At 52.5% G+C, this 19,504-nt stretch overlaps 1 protein-coding gene across 1 annotated transcript; it reads right to left on the reverse strand.

Moving 5' to 3' along the window:
• Positions 1 to 1,424: 1,424 nt before the first annotated feature.
• CYP2F1 (cytochrome P450 family 2 subfamily F member 1) lies at positions 1,425 to 15,658 on the reverse strand. The gene is made up of 10 exons (XM_021094407.2): positions 15,570 to 15,658; positions 13,650 to 13,844; positions 13,387 to 13,549; positions 10,413 to 10,562; positions 6,641 to 6,801; positions 6,161 to 6,337; positions 5,395 to 5,536; positions 4,413 to 4,600; positions 3,679 to 3,820; positions 1,425 to 1,911 (listed from the first exon to the last, which is right to left on the reverse strand). Exons 2-10 carry the CDS (start codon positions 13,821 to 13,823, stop codon positions 1,730 to 1,732), a joined length of 1,479 nt encoding a protein of 492 aa, XP_020950066.1. The 5' UTR covers positions 13,824 to 13,844; positions 15,570 to 15,658; the 3' UTR covers positions 1,425 to 1,729.
• Positions 15,659 to 19,504: the final 3,846 nt, after the last annotated feature.

The following is a 19,504-nucleotide window of genomic DNA, read 5'->3' on the forward strand; positions in this document are numbered from 1 at the left end:
CCCAGGACCTCCTTTCCCCCTGCCACCTCTGCATCCCTGCCTGGGCCCTGGGGCAGACTCTGTGCCTGGACTGCAGTAGGAACAGCATGGGATTAGGGAGCTGCTGCCCCATGTGGGGACCGCCTGTAAGCCTCCCTCCAGCTGGCCCTGTACTAAGCAGAGCCTGTCCCAGCTTCTGGATGGCCTTGGGGAGACTCGATTCAGTGTAGGCTCAGGGCCCCTCCGCCCATGGCTAGGGGGCCAGCGTCATTCTGTCTGATTCCAGATCTATGAAGCTTGAGATGCCTGCTCCTTGAGAAAAGCCACTGTCAGCAGGATATCAGTTTGTCAAGTCCAGTCCCGGGTTGGGAGGCTCCATGCCTGGGATGGCTCTCCCCACCCCAAAGAGAGGAATTGCAAGACAAAGAAACAGTCCAGTGAGAGGGGTGAGAAATGAGGGAGAGTTTCAGTCTTCCGGTGCCTCATTTCCTCATTCATTGCCCTTCCTGCCTTTCTCAAGTCATTTTTTTTTCTTTCTTTTTTTAGGGCCGCACCTGCAGCCTATGGAAGTTCCCAGGCTAGGGGTCGAATCGGAGCTGCAGCTGCCAGCCTAGGCCACAGGCAGAACAATGCAGGATCCCAGTCACATCTTCGACCTACGGTCGAAGCTCATGGCAACCCCAGATCCTTAACCCACTGAGTGAGGCCAGGGATCGAAACCTAATCCTCGTGGATATTAGGTTCTTAACCTGCTGAGCCACAACAGGAACTCCTCTCTAGTCATTTTTATTTCTTTCCTTGCCTCTACTCTTTGCCTCCCCGCTTTTCAGTTTCTGTAGCTCTTTGCTTTCCTCTGTATTTCTGTGTCGTGAGATTGCAAAGAGCAGTGTTGGAGCCAGATGATCTGTGTTCCAAATCCAGCTCTGCCCATTTCTGGCTGTGTGATCTTGGACAAGTCACTTCACCTCTTGGAGCCTCAGTTTGCTCCTCTGTGAAAAGTGTATAATAATATGGCTTTGTCTCGTAGGGAGACTTAAATGAGGCATTTAGAAAGTGTGTGAATAGGAAGGACTGTGTAAGACTTAGTAACGGCGATTTCTTAGCCGAGGTGTCTGTATTCCTCTGGGTCTCTCACTTTCTGTCTGCTTACATCTCCGTCTTTGTACAGTGCCCTGCATCTCTTGGAGACCTGTTCTAGATCTCTCTGGGCTGCTGACTTTTTCCTTGGCCTTGGCTTCTCCGCCTCTGTCTTCACGCAGGCCCTCACAGCCTTTACCTCCCAGTCTGTCTCCAGGAAACAATTTCTCCCCATTTTCAGCCTTCCTAAGGATGAAGGTGGAACTTGTCACCAGCAGGTGTCTCCCCAGTCTGCAGCCAGACCATCTTTCTCCCCATCCTACGGGACTGTCCCCCTCCCTTTAATTCAGCCAAGGCAGGCTTGAATCTTATAAGGATAGATGATCATTTATTAGGAAATGCTATAAGAAGCTCCCCCAAAGGTGCGCAATAGAACAAGTTGGATGAAGCCCGGGTTGCGCTTCCCCTTGCCCATAGCTTTGCCTGCTTCTGGGGAAGCCGACCTGGTAAAGATAGTAGGAGTGGGGGATGTGCATGCGGCAGGCAGGCATGAGCTGAAGGGAGGCGAGTGTGACAACGAGAGAGCTGGGGCGCAGTGGAACAAGAAGACGGACGGAGCATCCTCTCTGGGAGGGTCTCATTGCTCAGAGGCGGGTCTGGAAGGGATGCGGCGTCAGCGTGCGCGCAGGTACAGCTGGAACGGCCGCGGCACGTTGCCGAGACCGGTGCTGATTGGGGTCAGATCGATGTCCTCGGGCGCCCCCAGCGGCTGCAGCGAGAAGCTCTGCAGGATGGCGGTTAGGTAGAGAAAGAGCTCCATGCGCGCCAGCGACTCGCCCAGGCACAACCGGCGTCCTTCGGCAGGACAGAGAGATGCAATGAGACAAGGTGGGGTGAGGGGCCCCTTCAACTTTCAGAAAACAACATGAGAAAAATGGCTAGGGCCTCAAAGACACTAAAGGTTTGGGAAAGACAGTTTAAGTAAATCGTGGATCTGTGCAGGATGGCATAGGTTCGAATCCCTGCTCTGCCAGTACTAGTTTCGTGATCTTGGGCAAGCCACAGTTTCTGGGTAGGTATTTGAAAAGGGGGTGATATGAGTGCCTCACTGTGATTGTGTTGTTGTGAATGGCAAATGCAGTTAAAGCAGTGAGAATACAACACTTCTGTCAATTTTAGTATATGCCACCACTGCTTTAATCACTATACTGCTATTAATTGAATTTAATCCTCACAATGACTCCAAGAAGTGGGCCTTTTTATGAACCCCATTTTAAAGATGTAAAAATAGGAGTTCCCACCGTGGTGCAATGGGATCGGTGGTGTCTCAGAGTGCTGGGATGCAGGTTTGATCCCTGACCCAGCACAGTGGGTTAAGAATCTGGCGTTGGGAGTTCCCGTCGTGGTGCAGTGGTTAACGAATCCGACTAGGAACCATGAGGTCACGGGTTCGGTCCCTGCCCTTGCTCAGTGGGTTAACGATCCGGCGTTGCCGTGAGCTGTGGTGTAGGTTGCAGACGCAGCTCGGATCCTGCGTTGCTGTGGCTCTGGCGTAGGCCGGTGGCTACAGCTCTGATTCAACCCCTAGCCTGGGAACCTCCATATGCCGAGGAAGCGGCCCAAGAGATAGCAACAACAACAACAACAACAAAAGACAAAAAAAAAAAAAAAAAAAAAAAAAAAGAATCTGGCGTTGCTGCAGCTGTGGCTCAAGTTGCAACTGAGATTCAGATCTGATCCCTGGTCCGGGAACTCCATATGCCACGGGGTGGCCAAAAGAGAAAAAAAAAAAAAAAAAAAAGATGTAAAAATAGAGGAGTTCCCTGGTGGCTCAGAGTATTAAGGATCTGATGTTGTCACTGCAATGGCTAGGGTTTGATCCCTGGCTGGGGAACTTCGGCATGCTTCGGATGCGGCCAAAAAAAAAAAAAAAAAAAATCAAGGCAGAGATGTGAAGGAACATAGCCAAGGCCACACAGTTAGAAGATGAGAAAGCCAGGGTCTGGCAGCAAACCCAGTTCTTAGCTACCACTTTTATAGTTCTTCTCAGAGCACCTGGTACCTAGTAGGCAAAATGGTAAGTTACCTGTTATTATCCACCCTGGCTGCCCCATGGCACATGGAGTTCCTGGGTCAGGGATCAAATCTTAGCCGTATTATGGCTTAAGCCTAATCTATGGCAATGCCCAATCCGTAACCCACTATGCGGTGCTGGGGAATTGAACCTGCATCCCAGCATTCCCAAGACACCCCCAACCCATTACGCCACAGCGGGAGTTCCCCACCCACCTTTTTTTCTAATACCTAGTTGAACAGGAAAGATTTTCAGCGGGGTAAAGACCAAAGCCAGGAAAAACTAGAACCACTTCAACAGCACCACCCAGTGGAGAGACTGACTGTGACCAGGTTAAATTATTACCCTGTCTCCCTGCTTTCCTCCACAAGGATTTCTTCAGTTGTTATCTGCCTATAGGAGCAGAGCTGGGACAGAAGGTACGTCTTTGCATATTCAAAGCTGAGGATGGGGTGGTTTGAAGGACTGAGAGGGTTTGGCGAGTGGAATTAGGACTGGGGAATGTAGGCGGAACACTGGAACTGACTCCGTGTCCCCACCACACTCACCGGCTGAGAAGGGCATGAAGGCAGGGCTCTTCTTGAAGGACTGATTGGCATCCAGAAAATGCTCAGGGTTGAATTCCCGCGGCGTCAGAAATTGGCTGGGGTCGTTGTGGACTGTATTAAGGAGGGTGATGACATCCGTGCCCTGTGTGGGTGGGAAGGCAGAATCGATGGTGTAGAAGGGCCGAGAGGTACCCAAGCTAGGCTTTCTACTCAGGGCTGGGAGTCCTTGGGACTTGATTAGGGACAGTGGCACATAGGACTCTATGGGGGTCCAGGAAATGTGTGAAGGTGTCTAGGGTTCCCAGTGATGGGTGCTAGAAGCTGTTCTGTTGGGGTCTGAGGCAGAGATGTGGGAAACCCCCTTTGCAGGAACAGATTTGGGGTTTTGGGGGGAGGGAATGAAGTTTTTGAGAACAACGTTTAGGTGCAAGAGCCCCCAGGATGAAGTCTCAGACCTTAAGGATTACAGAGAGGGGTCCTAGGAATGGGATCTGTCTGGGGCTCAGGGCAGAGCCTAGTCCACTGTGGTGTGGGTGAGGTCTTGGGAAGGGGCCAAGGTTCTGGATTTAAGGGCCTCAGGTGTCTGTTGCAAGGGCTTGGAATGCCATTTGCCAAGGTCTGGGATGATGATTGCCAGGGCCTGGGATCCCCGCCACAGCCGCAGATGCCCACTGCAAGAGCTGGGATGCCTCTTCCTAAGGTCCCAGGCGTCGTTTGCCACGTGTCCAGCGCACCTTGGGTAGCAGGAAGCCTCGAAAGACCGTGTCCCGAATGAGGCGGTGTGGCAGGTTCATGGGGATGATGTCTGCGAAGCGCTGCGCCTCGTGGATCACCGCATCCGTATAAGGCATGGCCGTCCGGTCTTCCAGCACCGGCAGCCGCGCGCGTCCCACCACATTGTCGATCTCCTCCTGTACGCGGGCTGGAGGTGGAGGGAACAGCGTTGTCGAGGGTATCAGCAGGCTAGGCAGTGCCCAGAAGAGGTGTGCGCCCAGGGAAGGGGTCCAGTCAGCGCTTTCTGGTTGAGCTGCGGGGTGGGGAGGGCACTGCAGGGATGCGTGTGAAGGCTAGCAGGAGCTTCGGAAGGAGGGGCTGAGTTCAGAGATGTAGGTGAGAGCGAAAGTTTAGTCTGTGCCAGGGCTCCTAGGGGCGGAGTTGTGCGGGCGGGGCTTTGGGGCCGCCTGGAGTCCAGGGGTTCCTGATGCGATTGCAGGCGGGGCTTCGAGGACTAGGCGGGCGGATGCACTGGGCGGGAGGGCTGAGAAGTCCGGGGTGAGACAGGCGGCAAGGACCTTGTCGGTGTCTTCAGTGTCCGGAGGCCAGGGTTCAAGGAAAGTTCCAGAAACGGGCTTTGGGGAGGCAGAGCTGCAGACTATGCTGTGCAAGCGGGTCAGCCTGTGTCGGAGGGGATGGGTTCCTGGGCTCAGGCTCTGGGCCGGCTGTGCAAGCTGCATGGTCAGGGTCAGAGGTGGGCGGCAAAGCAAGACCATGAGGGCGGGGTCTGGGTTCTGGCAGGTTGTGTGGACCGCGAAAATCACGTGGGTGGGGTCGGCCTCCCGTGGGTTTGCTGGTCTGGCTGTGTGATCGAGGCGTCAGCTGCAGACTCTTACTACAGACAAACCGGGCGGGAGTTCACGGTTTGTGGGCGGGGCTTGGATAAGAGCTGGGGGGCGGTTGTGCCTCGCCTCGCGCGCGGTGTGCTCCCGACGCTCTCACCTTGCACTTTTGGGTACTTCATGAGCAGGAGGAAGGTGTGGCGCAGCGTGGTGCCCACGGTCTCGGTACCACCAAAGAGCAGATTATGTGTGGTCATCAGCAGAGTATCCATGTGGAAGTGGCTCAGAGGGTCCTGCTTCTCCTACCGGGGTTAGTAGGGGTGGGGATGTGAGCCGGCGCGGGGAGGCCCTGCGGCCTCGGAGCCTGTGCGACCCACTCCCCACAGACCTGCGCGACTGCTACATACTGCCAGTTCACCCCCTCCTCTGTTTAACTTCCTTACCTTGGGGCTCAGCCGTAGGGCCCACAATGAACAGATTCTTAAGGATTTTTTTGCCATTTTCTTGGGACACACCCGAGGCATATGGAGGTTCCCAGGCTATGGGTCGAATCGGAGCTGTAGCCCCGGCCTACGCCAGAGCCACAGCCACATGGGATCCGAGCCGCGTCTTCAACCTACACCGCAGCTCAGGGCAACGCCAGATCCTTAACCCACTGAGCAAGGGCAGGGATCGAACCCGCAACCTCATGGTTCCTAGTCAGATTCGTTAACCACTGAGCCACGACGGGAACTCCGGGATTTCTTAATTAACTGTTAATTGGCAGTGGCCGTGAGTGGCTCCGGACTCCAGCCCAGCAGAGGCAGGTGTTCCAGCTTCACTTCCCAGATGTGAGGCCATCAGACCCAAACCCACTCAACTTGGGATCTTGGTTTGAGGCAGGATACCAGGTTAGACCAGAGATATGACTTCCAGGCAGGACTTACTTCTGCTATCTTGGTAAGGAAGCAATCAATGAAGTCCCGGGGAGACTTTGGGTCGTGGGAGGCTTGGTGGTCACGGACGCTGAGAGCGATAAGGTTTTTCATGCGGTCAAAGTTCTGGAAAAGACGTCGATGTGGACCGGGCACCCAGTCCAGGAGGTTCGGAAAGATATTGTACATCTGAGGATGGAGCAGAGTTGGAGGGATTTGGAGATCAGGCAGGGTGTGTGCGCGTGCGTGCGTGCGTGTGTGTGTATGTGTGTGTGTGTGTGTGGGGGGGTGTTCCCCAGAGGCTGAAGGTGGGGCGGGGGCTACGTGTAGGTGGAGCCCCAGTGGAGTGGGCGGGGCCGTGTACACGCGGGCCTGTCCGAAGGAAGGGGCGAGGCCTGGCAAGGCCAATTGCAGTTTCTTTTCCTGCCCACTGTTTTCCCTCTATATCCCTGGACCCCCAACCCTGGCCGCAGTGGAACTAGGCCTCCTGACCTCTCCCCAGAAGCTGCTCATAATTTGGAAGTTGTCATTTATGAGCTGGACAATGTTGAGCAGGCGCTCATCCTCGTAGTCAAAGCGGCTGCCGAAGAGCACAGAGCAGATAATATTGGACACGGAGCGGCTCAGCAAAATCGTGGGGTCGAAGGGCTTGCCTGAGGGTGGAGGCGAATGGGTCAGGGTGTGCGGCTCGGGAGACACAGTGTGCAACAGCGCTGGAGCGCAAGACATCCAACCCAAGCATGACAGCATGACTGGCAGCACAGAACACAGGCTCCTGGCCACCTAACATGTGGCATAAAAACACCCGAAAAGTTTTGGGCAATTCCAGAGGCAGCACGGAACATACTCCATCCTGTAGCACACCACCAATACCAAAAAAAATAGTACAGGTTATTCTTGGCTATAACACAGGACGTATGAAATACAACATATACACAGCATGCAACACAATATTACACACTGCCTGACAACACTGCATCCTCACTCAGCAGTGACACACAGCAATGCAACACCTAACGCCCAATGATAAGAGGACAGATCACAGAAAACAATAGCAAAACAACACATTCCCACGTTATCAATTAGCCAATCGCACCGTCCGGAAAAGTGGGTCTGGAGCTAGACATAGTTTGGATCTTGGCTTGGTCTTTTTTTTTTTTTTCCTTTTTTTTTGTCTTCTTAGTGCCGCACTTGAGGCATATGGAGGTTCCCAGGCTAGGGGTCGAATCGGAGATGTAGCTGCTGCCTACACCACAGCCACAGCAATGCGGGATCTGAGCCTTGTCTGTGACCCACACCACAGCTCACGGCCACACCAGAGCCTTAACCCACTGAGTGAGGCCAGGGATCGAACCCGCATCTCCATGGATACTAGTCGGGTTCGTTAACCACTGAGCCACGACAGGAACTCTTTGGCTTGGCCTCTTCCCTTCTCTGAGCCTCAGTTTTCTCATCTGTAAAATGGGCTTGATGATAGTCTTTTCCTCCTGGAGTTGTTATAGGAGGTAATGAGTGTGTGGCTTGGAAGTGCTTAGCTAAGGGCCTGACTCATTGTGAGGCAGACCAGGGTGGTGTGGTAGACTGAATAATGGCTTCCAAAGATGTCCATGTCCCAGAGTTCCCATCGTGGCTCAGTGGTTAACAAATCCAACTAGGAACCATGAGGTTGCAGGTTCGATCCCTGGCCTCGCTCAGTGGGTTAAGGCTCCGGTGTGGCCGTGAGCTGTGGTGTGGGTCACAGACAAGGCTCAGATCCTGCATTGCCGTGAGCTGTGGTGTAAGTAGCAGATGTGGCCAGGATATGGTATTGCTGTGGCTGTGACATAGGCTGGTGGCTACAGCTCCGATTCGACCCCTAGCCTGGGAAACTCCATATGCCACAGGAGCGGCCCTGGAAGGCAAGAAGACAAAAAAACAAACAAAAAAACAAAACAAAGATGTCCATGTCCCAATTTCCAGAACCTGTACATATATGATTAAGTTAAGGATTTTAGGACAGGGAGATTATTCTGGATTATCTGAGTGGGCATAATGTAATCACAAGGGTCCTTATAAAAGGGAGACAGAAGGGTCTGAATAGAGAAGGTGATGTGATGAGGGAGAGAGAGAGAGGGAGAGAGATTGGAGGATGCTATATTGCTGGCTTTGAAGATGAAGGAAGGGGCCACAAGCCAGGGAGAGCGTGCCACCTCTAGAGGCCAAGGGCAAGGAGGTGGTTTCTCTCCAGAGTGTCCAGAAGTAACCAGCCCTCCTGACCCATTTTAAACTTTGAACCTCCAGAATTGGAGGAGAATAAATTTATTTTATGTATTTATTTTGCCATGTGGCAACACCAGATCCTTAACATGGTGAGCAAGCAAGGAAGTCCAGATTTATGTTAAGTCACTAAATTGGTGGCAATTTGTTGCAGCGGCAGCAGGAAAGAGTACAGGCAGTTATTATTCTTTCACTTGCATTTTAGTCCCTGAGACATCACCTGCCACTCCCTCCCCCCATCCCCCAAGGCAGCAAGATTTGGAAATCAGGGTTGGTTTTGTTGTTGTTGTTGTTGTTTTTTCTTTACCTTAAATAAACCTGTACACTTACTTACCTTCTCTGCCTCAATTTCTTCTGTTAAATAGGGCTTATAGTAGTATCTACTTCTTAGGTTTGGGTGATTTCTCAAGGAGGTAATAGATACAAAGTTCTTGGAACAGTGCAGGCACATGGTACATGGTAGGCACCATCTAAGCATGGTATGGGTTATTCTTTTTTTTTTTTTTTCCTTCTTTTTGGCTGCCCCCTGGCATATGGAGTTCCTTGGTCAGGGATCAATCTGAGCCGCATTTGCCACCTAGGCCACAGCTAGGTGGATCCTTAACCCACCGTGCAGGGCTGGGATTGAACCTACATCCAGCGCTTCCAAGAGACCACTCATTCTTTTGCACCACGGCAGGAACTCCAGTATTGGTTATTGTTAACTTTTTCTCATGGTTGACAGCTTTGATCCCCTGCCTTTTTTATTTTTAGGGCCCAACTTGCTGCATATGAAAGTTCCCAGGCTAGGGGTTGAACGGGAGCTGCAGCTACGAGCCTACACCACAGCCAGGGCAACAGGGGATGGGGTTGGGAGTGGGGTGGCTGAACTGCATGTGCCAAGGATCCTTAACCTACTGAGCAAGGCCAGGGATTGAACCGCATGTTCATGGATACTAGCTGGCTTCTTACCCTGCTAAGTCACAAGGGGACCTCCCTGACCTGGGTTTATATCACAACTCTGCCAGCTTTCTGGGCCACAGCTTTGTCACCTGTAATAACTTTCTAGGTTTCCTGGGAGCTTGAAACTTGTTAACACACGTGAAGAATTTAGCATAGTGCCTGGTATCCAAAACATGGGTTTAAATCTTGGCTCCTCTGCTTACTAGTTTTATTACTTCAAGCTGCTTATTTACCCACTCTGGGCTTCATTTTCTCATCTGCAAAATGGATTGTTCCTAGGCTTAAGACGGTTATGCATGAAACTGTGCTTAGCAGAGTCCCCTGCGCATAGTGAGGTCTCAAGACCATCATGTCACCCACCCCAGTTACACAAGCAGGGCTCAAAACACCACGCAGAGACAGCACAACAGAGGGAGCCTAACTTATGCCGCACCTGCAGGCATATGGAAGTTCCCAGGCTAGGGGTCTAATCGGAGCTGCAGCTGCCAGCCTACACCACAGCCACAGCAATGCGCGATCTGGGCCGCATCTGTGACCCACAGCATAGCTCACAGCAATACCAGATCCTTAACCCACTGAGTGAGGCCAGGGATCCAACCTTTGACCTCATGGGTACTAGTCCTGACTGTTACAGAAGAGCCACTACTGGAAGCTCGCCTCCAGGAATTTTTTTTTTTTTTGTCTTTTTTTGGTCTTTTTTCTAGGGCCTCACTGGTGGCATATGGAGGGTCCCAGGCTAGGGAGTCAAATCGGAGCTGTAGCCACCAGCCTGCGCCGCAGCCATAGCAACACTGGATCCTGGCCACATCTGCTACTTACACCACAGCTCATGGCAACGCCGGATCCTTAACCCACTGAGCGAGGCCAGGGATCGAACCCGCAACCTCATGGTTCCTAGTTGGATTCGTTAACCACTGTGCCACGATGGGAACTCCATTTTTTTTTTTTTTTTTTTTTTTGCCTCGGGGAACTTTGACTTCACACCCACGCTATGGTATCCGGCAGCCCTGACCACTGAGTAGGATGGAGGAGAAAGAGGGTGTGGACTGCATCTGGGGACCCCCACCTTCAGTGTTCCGAAGCTCCGCCAGCAGGAATCTGCCCTCCTCCAGGATCCGATCCTCCATGGTCCTCTTCCCCATCCCAAAGTTGCGCAGGATTTGGAGAGAGAACTTCCTCAGGGCCTTCCACCGGTCCCCATTGGAGAAGGCAATGCCTGGGAAAGAGAGGGAGATGCAGCTCGAGCCAGGATGCGTCGCAAGACCACTGCCGTCTGAGACCCTTCTCCTGATGTTTGAGAAGAGAGACTGCCAGTTTGGCATCTGCCCCCAGTCCTTCCAGACCCTCCAGGCAGGGTCAGGAGCCTCCTCGGAGCTTCCGCAGGCCTGCGGCTTCCCCCTGCTTTTGTTTCCACCATCATAGGCCCGATCACTCTGGGCTGTCACTGTCTGGCGATGGGCTTGGCCCTTCACTGAACTGTGAAGGCAGGGTAGGGTTCTGTCCCAGTCACCACCGTGTCTCTAGCATCATCCGGGGCAGGGCTTACCACACCGGACATGCTGATGACGGCTTATTGATGCACGAGTGCAAGGAGAAGGGAAAGAAACCAGAAAAAGGACTCCTGAGACACTGGGACCTCATCCAGGAATGAGACAGACCTCATTCTCTTCTCTCGTTGGACTCAAGGTCCTTCTGGGCACAGGCTGGTCCTTCTTCCAGAACACTCTACCCACCCTACCGCTTTCTGCTCCTGAGTGGTCATCTTTATCTTTTAGGTCTCAGCTTGGAGGTCCCTTCCTCCAGGCGGCCTTTGCTGGTCCTTCCTCGTTGGCTGGCCCAGGGGCTTCCTCTGGGCTCCCGCAGCTCCCTGGGCTTCTCCCATCCTGGTCCTGACTGCACAGAGCGGTCACAGGCTGGTGATGAGCCTGTGTCTCCCACCAGGCTGGGAGCTACCGTAAGATACAGTCTCAGATGTGGTTATCTCTGATTCCTCTAGAACGAGCAGAGAACCAAATGCTACAGAGGAAGTAGGTATAGTGTATGTATTGTCTGCATCGTCTCATCGACTTCTTATGACAACCTCACGACAGTAGACTGAGGGTCAGAGAGCCGAGGCCACTCACCTCCTTAAGTAGTAGAACCCAGCTGTTTCCCTCTGTGCTGGGTAGTTAGATGATAGCTATTTTCAGTAACAGATGATGTGCACATCTACATGTTTTCTGTGGAGAAGTAGCAAGGTGAGTCCCTCTCCCTCCTTGCATCTGGTATGCCTGGACAAGTGAGGTCATCAGATCAAGCCCAGGGGACACGAAGGCAGAAAGAATACTTGATATGCAATAGGTTTTTTTTTTTTTTTTTTTTTTTTTTTTTTTTTTTTTTTTTAAACCAGAGCTCTGTGACTCCACATCTTGGGGCAGCTGGGACCCATCTAGTGGAGGGCAAGTGGGAGACTGAGAGATTCTTTAGGGGGAGAAGACTAGTCCAGGATTCAGTTCTCTAGGGCCCCCTTTTCACTCAAAGCAACTTCCCCCTTCCTTCCTACCTGCCTCCCTCCCTCCTTCTCTCTCTCTCCTTTTTTTTTTTTTTTGGTCTTTTGCCTTTTCTAGGGCCACTCCCGTGGCATATGGAGGTTCCCAGGCTAGGGGTGGAATCAGAGCTGTAGCTGCCGGCTACACCACAGCCACAGCGATGTGGGATCCCAGCCACGTCCTCGACCTACACCACAGCTCATGGCACTGCCGGATGCTTAACCCACTGAGCAAGACCAGAGATCGAACCCGCAACCTCATGGTTCCTAGTCGGATTCGTTAACCACTGAGCCATGACAGGAACTCCTCTCCCTTCCTTTTTTTTTTTTTTTTTTAATTTATTGAGGCTTGCCACATGGCTTCCCTCAAGTAAGAGATTTATGTTAAAAAAAAACCCAAAAAACAACAAAAAACCCATAAGACCAGGTGATTTCCAAAAGGATTTTGAGATGGGAGAGGTTTGGACTTAATGATGTGAATTTCTGGATGGATGGGGATGAAGCTGGATATGGGTTGGGATCAGGATGGAAATGGGGCATGAGGGCGGATTATGGGATTGATGCTAAACTGGGTTTGCGGTTAATGACAGGGATGGAGCTGGGTAGAATGAGAAGGATTGGTAAATTGGGGTTGAGATAGAGCCTGGGGTTGGGTAGATATGTGGTGGGATTGATTTGGGGGATGGTAGTGGGATTAAGGTTGAAAGTGGGCACTGGGGAATCCAACTAGGAACCATGACGTTTCGGGTTCAATCCCTGGCCTTGCTCAGTGGGTTAAGGATCCAGCGTGGCCATGAGCTATGGTGTAGGTTGTAGTGGCTGTGGCATAGGGCTGCAGCGACAGTTCTGATTGGACCCCTAGCCTGGGAACCTCCATATGCTCAGGATCCCTAAGACAAAAAGCCAAAAAAAAAAAAAAGTGGACACTGGGGTCAGACAGCTTCCGTGAGTGATTGGGATGGGTGATGGGACTGGGCTGCAGAGAAAAAGGTAGGAGAGTTCAGTTTAACTAAAGGCTTAGGATGGGGTTGATACGAGATGGGGGATGGGAGCGGGTCATTACAGGCATGGAGGTTGGAGGGAGATGCAGTCAGGGTTGCAGACAGCGACGGCACTGAGATTGCGATGGACGACGTGGAGGTAGGGCTGACGGGGGATGGCTAGAGGTGGACTGGGTAGGCTGGGGCCAAATAATTTAGCCATTTGGTGGAGGTGGAAATGTGACGAGGTGGTTTAGGATGGAGGGAGCGATTGGGAGGAGAGTGGTGTTGGAGTTGCGTGGAGACGGGGATTGGTGTGGACGTGCAGTTCAGGATGGTGGTGGGCGTTGGGGGTGGGGTGGAGGTGGGACGGGCTTCACCCTAGACCAGCGCTCACTGGCTCCATCCGATCTGGTGTCATTGGTGAGATCGGAGACCCTGAGGGTCACCCAAGGTCGGAAGACTCTCTTCTGCCCACATCCCCTCCCTCGGTGTGGGATGGATGGGGAAGGAGGAGATGGGAGCAGGCTTACCATCGCCCTTCGTGAAGTTGAAAAAGACAGGGTAGTCGCCGCGGCCACTAAACTCCTCCCCTTGGTCCACGAGGGCCTCCTTCACAGCTTGGTACCCGCTGAGGACCACCACCCGCCTGGGCCCCAGGTACACGGTGTACACGGGGCCGAACTCCTTGCTCAGCTGAGGGGAGAAAGGCCAAGGTCCCGGGGTTGGGAGGGGGCCTGGGGCCATGGGATCCCTCCCCCTCGTGCCCCCCGCCCCTGCGCCTTGGCCTTTGCACCTTGGTGAGGGAGGTCAGCAGGTCCTTGGAGGAGCGAAGCTGCAGCAGGTTTCCCAGGAAGGGCAGGGGTCTGGGGCCTGGGGGCAGCCGGCTCTTGCTGCTGGTCAGGTTGTTCAGGAGGAGGCAGAGGAGAGCCAGGATCAGGAGCAAGAGAGCTGTGCTTATACTGTCCATGGCGGAGTCAGCTGGAGGCCTCTGGGGAGGGGGTGGGGGGGCCAAGTGAGAAGGCGGCGCTGGGGAGGGCATGACATCCCTTCACGCCTCATCTCCTTCTGGAACTTGCCTGCCCCAGACCCTGGACATGGGGGCAGAGGGAGAGGAGGAAGGAGAGAGGCAGAGACAGGGACAGGTTGGGGGGGGTGGAGTGAGAGAGGAGACAGGAGGGGAGGGAGGGAGGGAGAGACGGCGTGGAGGTGGTGGCCGTCCCGGCGCAGAGAGACAGACGCCATAGAGACAGATACTAAGAGAGACAGGGAGAGCACGTGGAGATAAGAGGAGCCAGAAAACCAGACAGAGACAGTCAAAGATCTCTGGGTCCCTGTCATCTTCCATCTCTCTGTCTGTGTGTGCCTAGCTGTCTAGGTATCCAGCTATCTCACTGTCTCCCTACCTAGCTATCTTGTCTGTCTCTCCGTCCATCCATCCATCTATCTATCCAGCTATCTATCTACCCAGCTATCTATCTATCCAGCTATCTACCTACCTAGCTATCTAATCTCTCTCTGTTTTTCTCCCTGTCTAGCCATCTAGCTATCAAGCTATGCAGCTATTTATCTGTCTGTCTGTCTATCTACCTGTCTATCATATGTACCATCTTTCATGAGACTGCCTCTCACCCAGATATAGGGATAAAGAGAGATAGAGGAGTTCCCTTGTGGCACAGCCGGTTAAGGATCCAGCATTGTCACCGCCGCAGCCCGGGTTGATCCTTGGCCCACACCCTGCAGGCGGCCAAAACGAAAAAAAATACACATCCACAACCACGCGCACACACGCGCGCGCACACACGCACAGGGACAGCGACAGACAATCAAGACATAGAAATACAGAGCCAGACAGAAAATCACAGAAAAGGAGATTGACAGAGAGGCTAGAGAAGGAAGGAAACAGATCTAGAGAGACACAGCTAGAGAGAAAGGGAGAGACAGAGATGTATACTTCCTGGGAGACAAAGAGATGGACAGTGAAAGAGAGACAGGAGAAGGGTGAGCGAGAGACAGAGAGAGGAAGAGGCAGAGCCAAACACAGAGGCTGTTGGAAAGGAGAGTGACAGAGACAGAAAAGAGAGGTACACAGAGACAGACACACGTGGAGGGAGAGACAGACACTTAGACAGAGACACGCAGAGACAGAGACCAAGACAGACCAAGACAGAGGGAGGGCAGGAGCACAAAGAGACATAGGCATTCTCAGCTGTAATGAACCATGAACTAGCATCCACGAGGATGCAGTTTCTATCCCTGGCCTCGCTCAGGGGGTTAAGGATCCGGCTGTGAGCTGTGGGGTAGGTCACAGACATGGCTTGGATCTGGCGTTGCTATGGCTGTGGTGTGGGCTGGTAGCTGCAGCTCCAATTCCACCCCTAGCCTGGGAACCTCCACATGCTGCAAGTGTGGCCCTAAAAAAAAGAGACAAGAAAAGTGTTCTGAGCCTGGAAGTCATAGGACAGAGAGAGACAGAGAGATGCCCCCCTGCTGGGTAAAGCACCAGGACAGAGTGCCCAGTGACCAGCTCTGAGACACCTGGACAAGTGCATGACCAGAGTCCCAGGGATCCCCCGAGAGAGACAGACCCAGAGACCCTGAGAAAGAGGAGGTGACAGGGGAGACCCCAGCCAGGCTCAGCGACAAGGAGGTGGAGCCCGCGACCCCCTCTCTTGGGAGCTGCCTCCTCCTCTGTGACCCGCACTTGGCTCTTTACCCGCTGGGCTTCAGAGGCAGCAGAGGTGTGCCCTGGAGGGACTGGGTGGACTGGCAGAGCCTCTTTCCAGATGGGAGCCGGGGAACTCTGAGTGTGCCTAGTGGGCAGGGGCTGCTTTTAAATCCTCTCTGTCCACGCCTCCTTGCCCCCTTCTCCTTAGTTCTCCCAGGGATTTTTAGTTCCTCCCATCGTGTCCTGTCTCGCCTCGCGCGGGGCTAGAGTTCTGAGCCAGATGGATCGATGCCATGGGTATGTGCTGCCTCGGAGCCCTCCTTCCTGCTCCACTAGGCTGACCTCAGCTCTTCTCACTGGGGCCAGTGGTGGCCTTTCGCCCCAGGTTGGGGTGAGGTCTTCTCCACGTTTTTGCCACGCGGGACCTTTGGGTCTGGTTTGAAGTCTGCTTTGGGGTTTCGGGACTCTGGCAAAGTGAAGGGGCAGGGATGGTGGAGGATCTCTGTCCTGGGGGGGGGGGTCGGTTTTCTCCTTCTCTGGGGGCCCTTTTTCACAAGTCTTCTTACCATCTTCTGTCTCCCAGGCTTGTCTCTGAAATTCTGTACAAAGGGTCTCTCTTTGCTTCTGCCTCTGACTCTTTTTGTCTTTTTTTTTTTTTTTGGTCTCCGTCTCATTCAGTCTCTCTCCCTCTGGGTCTCTGTCTCTCACCCTCCGTTTTGACTCTCATTCTCTGTGCCCTTTCCCCCTGCTTCTCTCTCCCTGTCGGTCTTTCTCAGTCATCCTTCCCTCCTGTCCGCCTGGCCAGGTGTCCCTCTCTCTCTCCGTCTCTTTCTTTCTGTCTCTTATGGCTTCACGAGTTGTGCTGCTGTGGGTAGGACTGAAGCCAGGCTCAGGGTGAAGATTTGGGAGACACTGGGGCAGGTGGAAGCTTGGGGAGAAAGGACCTCAGGTGTGAGTGACACCCTGGCCACGGCCCATGTACGGTCCCCACCTCCGACTCCACCACTCTCCTGAGACCTCTGCCAGCTCCGCCGTCTGCTCTCGGCTCCTGTCTCCAGCCATGAGCCCTTGTTACTCAATTCTTCGCCAGATCACAAGGGCCGGTGGCAAAAACCTGGAGCTGGGCTAGGACTCCAGGTCTTGGGGCAGGAGGGGAGGGAGGGGAGGGAGCCCTGGAGGTCAAGGGTCTGGAGACCTGGTGGAGGTGTGGTTCCCATGGGGTCAGGGGCAGGGGCAGGGGCAGGAAGTACCTGGGGGTTCTGGGGAATCTGACACCTTAGGTCCCAGGCACACTCTTGGGATGGAGTTGGAGCCCAGTGCTATTGAAGTCCCAGAAAGGCCAGTTAGGGCAGGTCCAGGAGGAGGGGTAAAGGTGAGATCATGGGGCTGCATAGCTCCAGTTTCTCTTGGCATCTACCCCTAATTTGGGGTGGGGGGTGGGGGCAGTACTGGATCAATCTGAGCCCCGTCAGTGACTCTTTCCTGACCCTGGAACGGCTGAGGGGGATGTGATGAGACTGCCTTACCGGGGAACCTGGGATTCACTAGAAGGGGAAGTTGTTGTTGTTTCTGTTTGTTTTTTTCATTTGTTTTTTGGCTGTGGGGTGTGGGAGTTCCTGGGCTAGGGACTGAACTTGAGCCACAACAGTGACAATGCTGGCTCCTTAACTAATACGCCCCGAGGGAACTCCTTGTTTTTTGTTTTTTTGTTTTGAGAAGGAGAGTGTTTTTATCTTCTAGGGCCACACTGGCGGCATATGGAAGTTCCCAGGCAAGGGGCTGAATCGGAGCTGCAGCTGCCGGCCTAGGCCACAGGCACAGCAACACCCGATCCGAGCTGCGTTGCTGTGGCTGTGGTATAGGCCGGCAGCTACAGCTCCGATTCAGCCCCTCGCCTGGGAACGAACCTCCATATGCCGCCAGTGCGGCCCTAAAAAGCAAAAACAAACAAAAACTGTACTTTGACTTAAGAAATAAGGAATATTCAAATCTTAGAAGAACATTTGCTCAATTTTGAACACATACGCTGGTGTAATCCAAATCCTCATGAAGGTGTAGTCTTTCTTTCTTTTTTTCTTTTTACCTGCAGCATATGGAAGTTCCCAGGCCAGAGGTTGAATTAGAGCTGCAACTAAACTGGGCTTATGCCACAGCCAAGGCAACACTGGATCCAAGCTGCATCTGCAACCTGTGTTACAGCTTGTGACAATGCCAGATCCTTAACCCACTGAGTGAGGCCAGGGCTCAAACCTGCATCCTCATAGAGACAACATCAGGTCCTTAACCTGCTGAGCCACAGCAGAAACTCCTACAATCTTTCCTAATATGGGATCGCTATATTCAAGAATATTCTACTTAACAAAATTAATCATTTGTGTAAAAAACTGTTGATGTGAATTTTTTTATTATAGTAGATTTACATTGTTGATGTGAATTTAACTCATATCACTTTTAAAAAGAAAAGTCTAGGAGTTGGCTCAGTGGTTAGTGAATCCGACTAGGAACCATGAGGTTTCTTGTTCAATCCCTGGCCTTGCTCAGCGGGTTAAGGATCCGGCATTGCCATGAGCTGTGGTGTGAGTCACAGACGTGGCTTGGATCCTGTGTTGCTGTGGCTCTGGTGTAGGCCGGTGGCTCCAGCTCCGATTAGACCCCTAGCCTGGGAACCTCCATATGCCCCAGGAAGCAGCCCTCGAAAAAGCAAAAAGACCAAAAAAAAAAAAAAAAAAAGTCTGTTTATACAAAAGGAAATATTTAAAAATGACAGCTAGTGGAGTTGCCATGGTAGCTCAGTGGTAATGAACCCAATCAGTGTTCTTGAGGATGTGGGTTTGATCCCGGCTTTGCTCTGTGGTTTAAGGATCCAGTGTTGCTGTGAGCTGTGGTGTAGGTCGCAGACACAGATCAAATCCCACTTTGCTGTGGCTGTGGTGTAGGCTTGCAGCTATAGCTCCGATTTGACCCCTAGCCTGGGAACTTCCATAGGCTGCAGATGCAGCCCTGAAAAGACAGAAAAAAAACCGAAAAAACAACAACCAAAAAAAAAAGGCAGATAGTACAATTTGATTCTGAAAGTTTCTGTTTGGGAAAAATTAGTCTTATGGTGCTAGATTATTATTGTTATTATTATTATTATTATTATTTTATCTTTTTAGGGCCACCCCTGAGGCACATGGAGGTTCCCAGGCTAGGGGTCCAATCAGAGTGGCAGCTGCCAGCCTACGCCACAGCCACAGCAACACCAGATCCAAGCCATGTCTGCGACCTACACCACAGCTCATGGCAACGCCGGATCCTTAACCAACGGAGCGAAGCCAGGGATCGAACCTGCGTCCCCATGGATCCTAGTCAGATTCTTTTCTGCTGCATCGTGACGGGAACACCTAGGTTATTTTTTCTGTTACTCAATTATAAGCTTTTGCTTTCCTCTTCAGTGTGACATATAGAAAAGTTTGGCTGTCAAGAGATCTGTATTCAAACCCAATCTATCACTTAAAATCTGTGTGACATTGAATGAGTTGCTGAAGGTCTTTGTACCTCAGTCTTTTCATGGCAAAATGAACGTAGTACTTTACATTCCAGCCCATAATTAAATGCCCGGCCCAAACTCAAAATTCTTTTTTTTTGTTTTGTTTTGTTTTGTCTTTTTGCCTTTTCTAGGGCCGCTCCCGCAGCATATGGAGATTCCCAGGCTAGGGGTCCAATCGGAGCTGTAGCCACCGGCCTATGCCAGAGCCACAGCAACTCGGGATCTGAGCCGCGTCTGCAACCTACACCACAGCTCACGGCAACGCCAGATCCTTAACCCACTGAGCAAGGCCAGGGATTGAACCCGCAACCTCATGCTTCCTAGTCGGATTCGTTAACCACTGCATCACGCCACGATTGGAACTCTTCAAACTCAAAATTCTCAAACAAACAAATGAATAAAGTCAGGAATGTTCCTGGCACATGGCTGACATTTCATGGATGCTCTCTTCACG

This window comes from Sus scrofa, chromosome 6 (genome assembly GCF_054392235.1).
Source record: "Sus scrofa isolate SSC_HxYL_T2T_F1_AM1 chromosome 6, Sscrofa_HxYL_maternal_Yorkshire_Landrace_v2.0, whole genome shotgun sequence".
Taxonomy (NCBI): domain Eukaryota; kingdom Metazoa; phylum Chordata; class Mammalia; order Artiodactyla; family Suidae; genus Sus; species Sus scrofa.

Excerpts from the sequence above, each read along its gene's own strand:
- CYP2F1 (XM_021094407.2), bottom strand. The coding sequence starts at position 13,823 with ATGGACAGTATAAGCACAGCTCTCTTGCTCCTGATCCTGGCTCTCCTC. Across the intron at positions 6,802-10,412 it reads GGAGCTTCGGAACACTGAAG|GCAAGCCCTTCGACCCCACG; the intron begins GTGGGGGTCCCC and ends CTCCACCCTCAG. Across the intron at positions 4,601-5,394 it reads GAAGTACCCAAAAGTGCAAG|CCCGCGTACAGGAGGAGATC; the intron begins GTGAGAGCGTCG and ends CTCCACCTCCAG.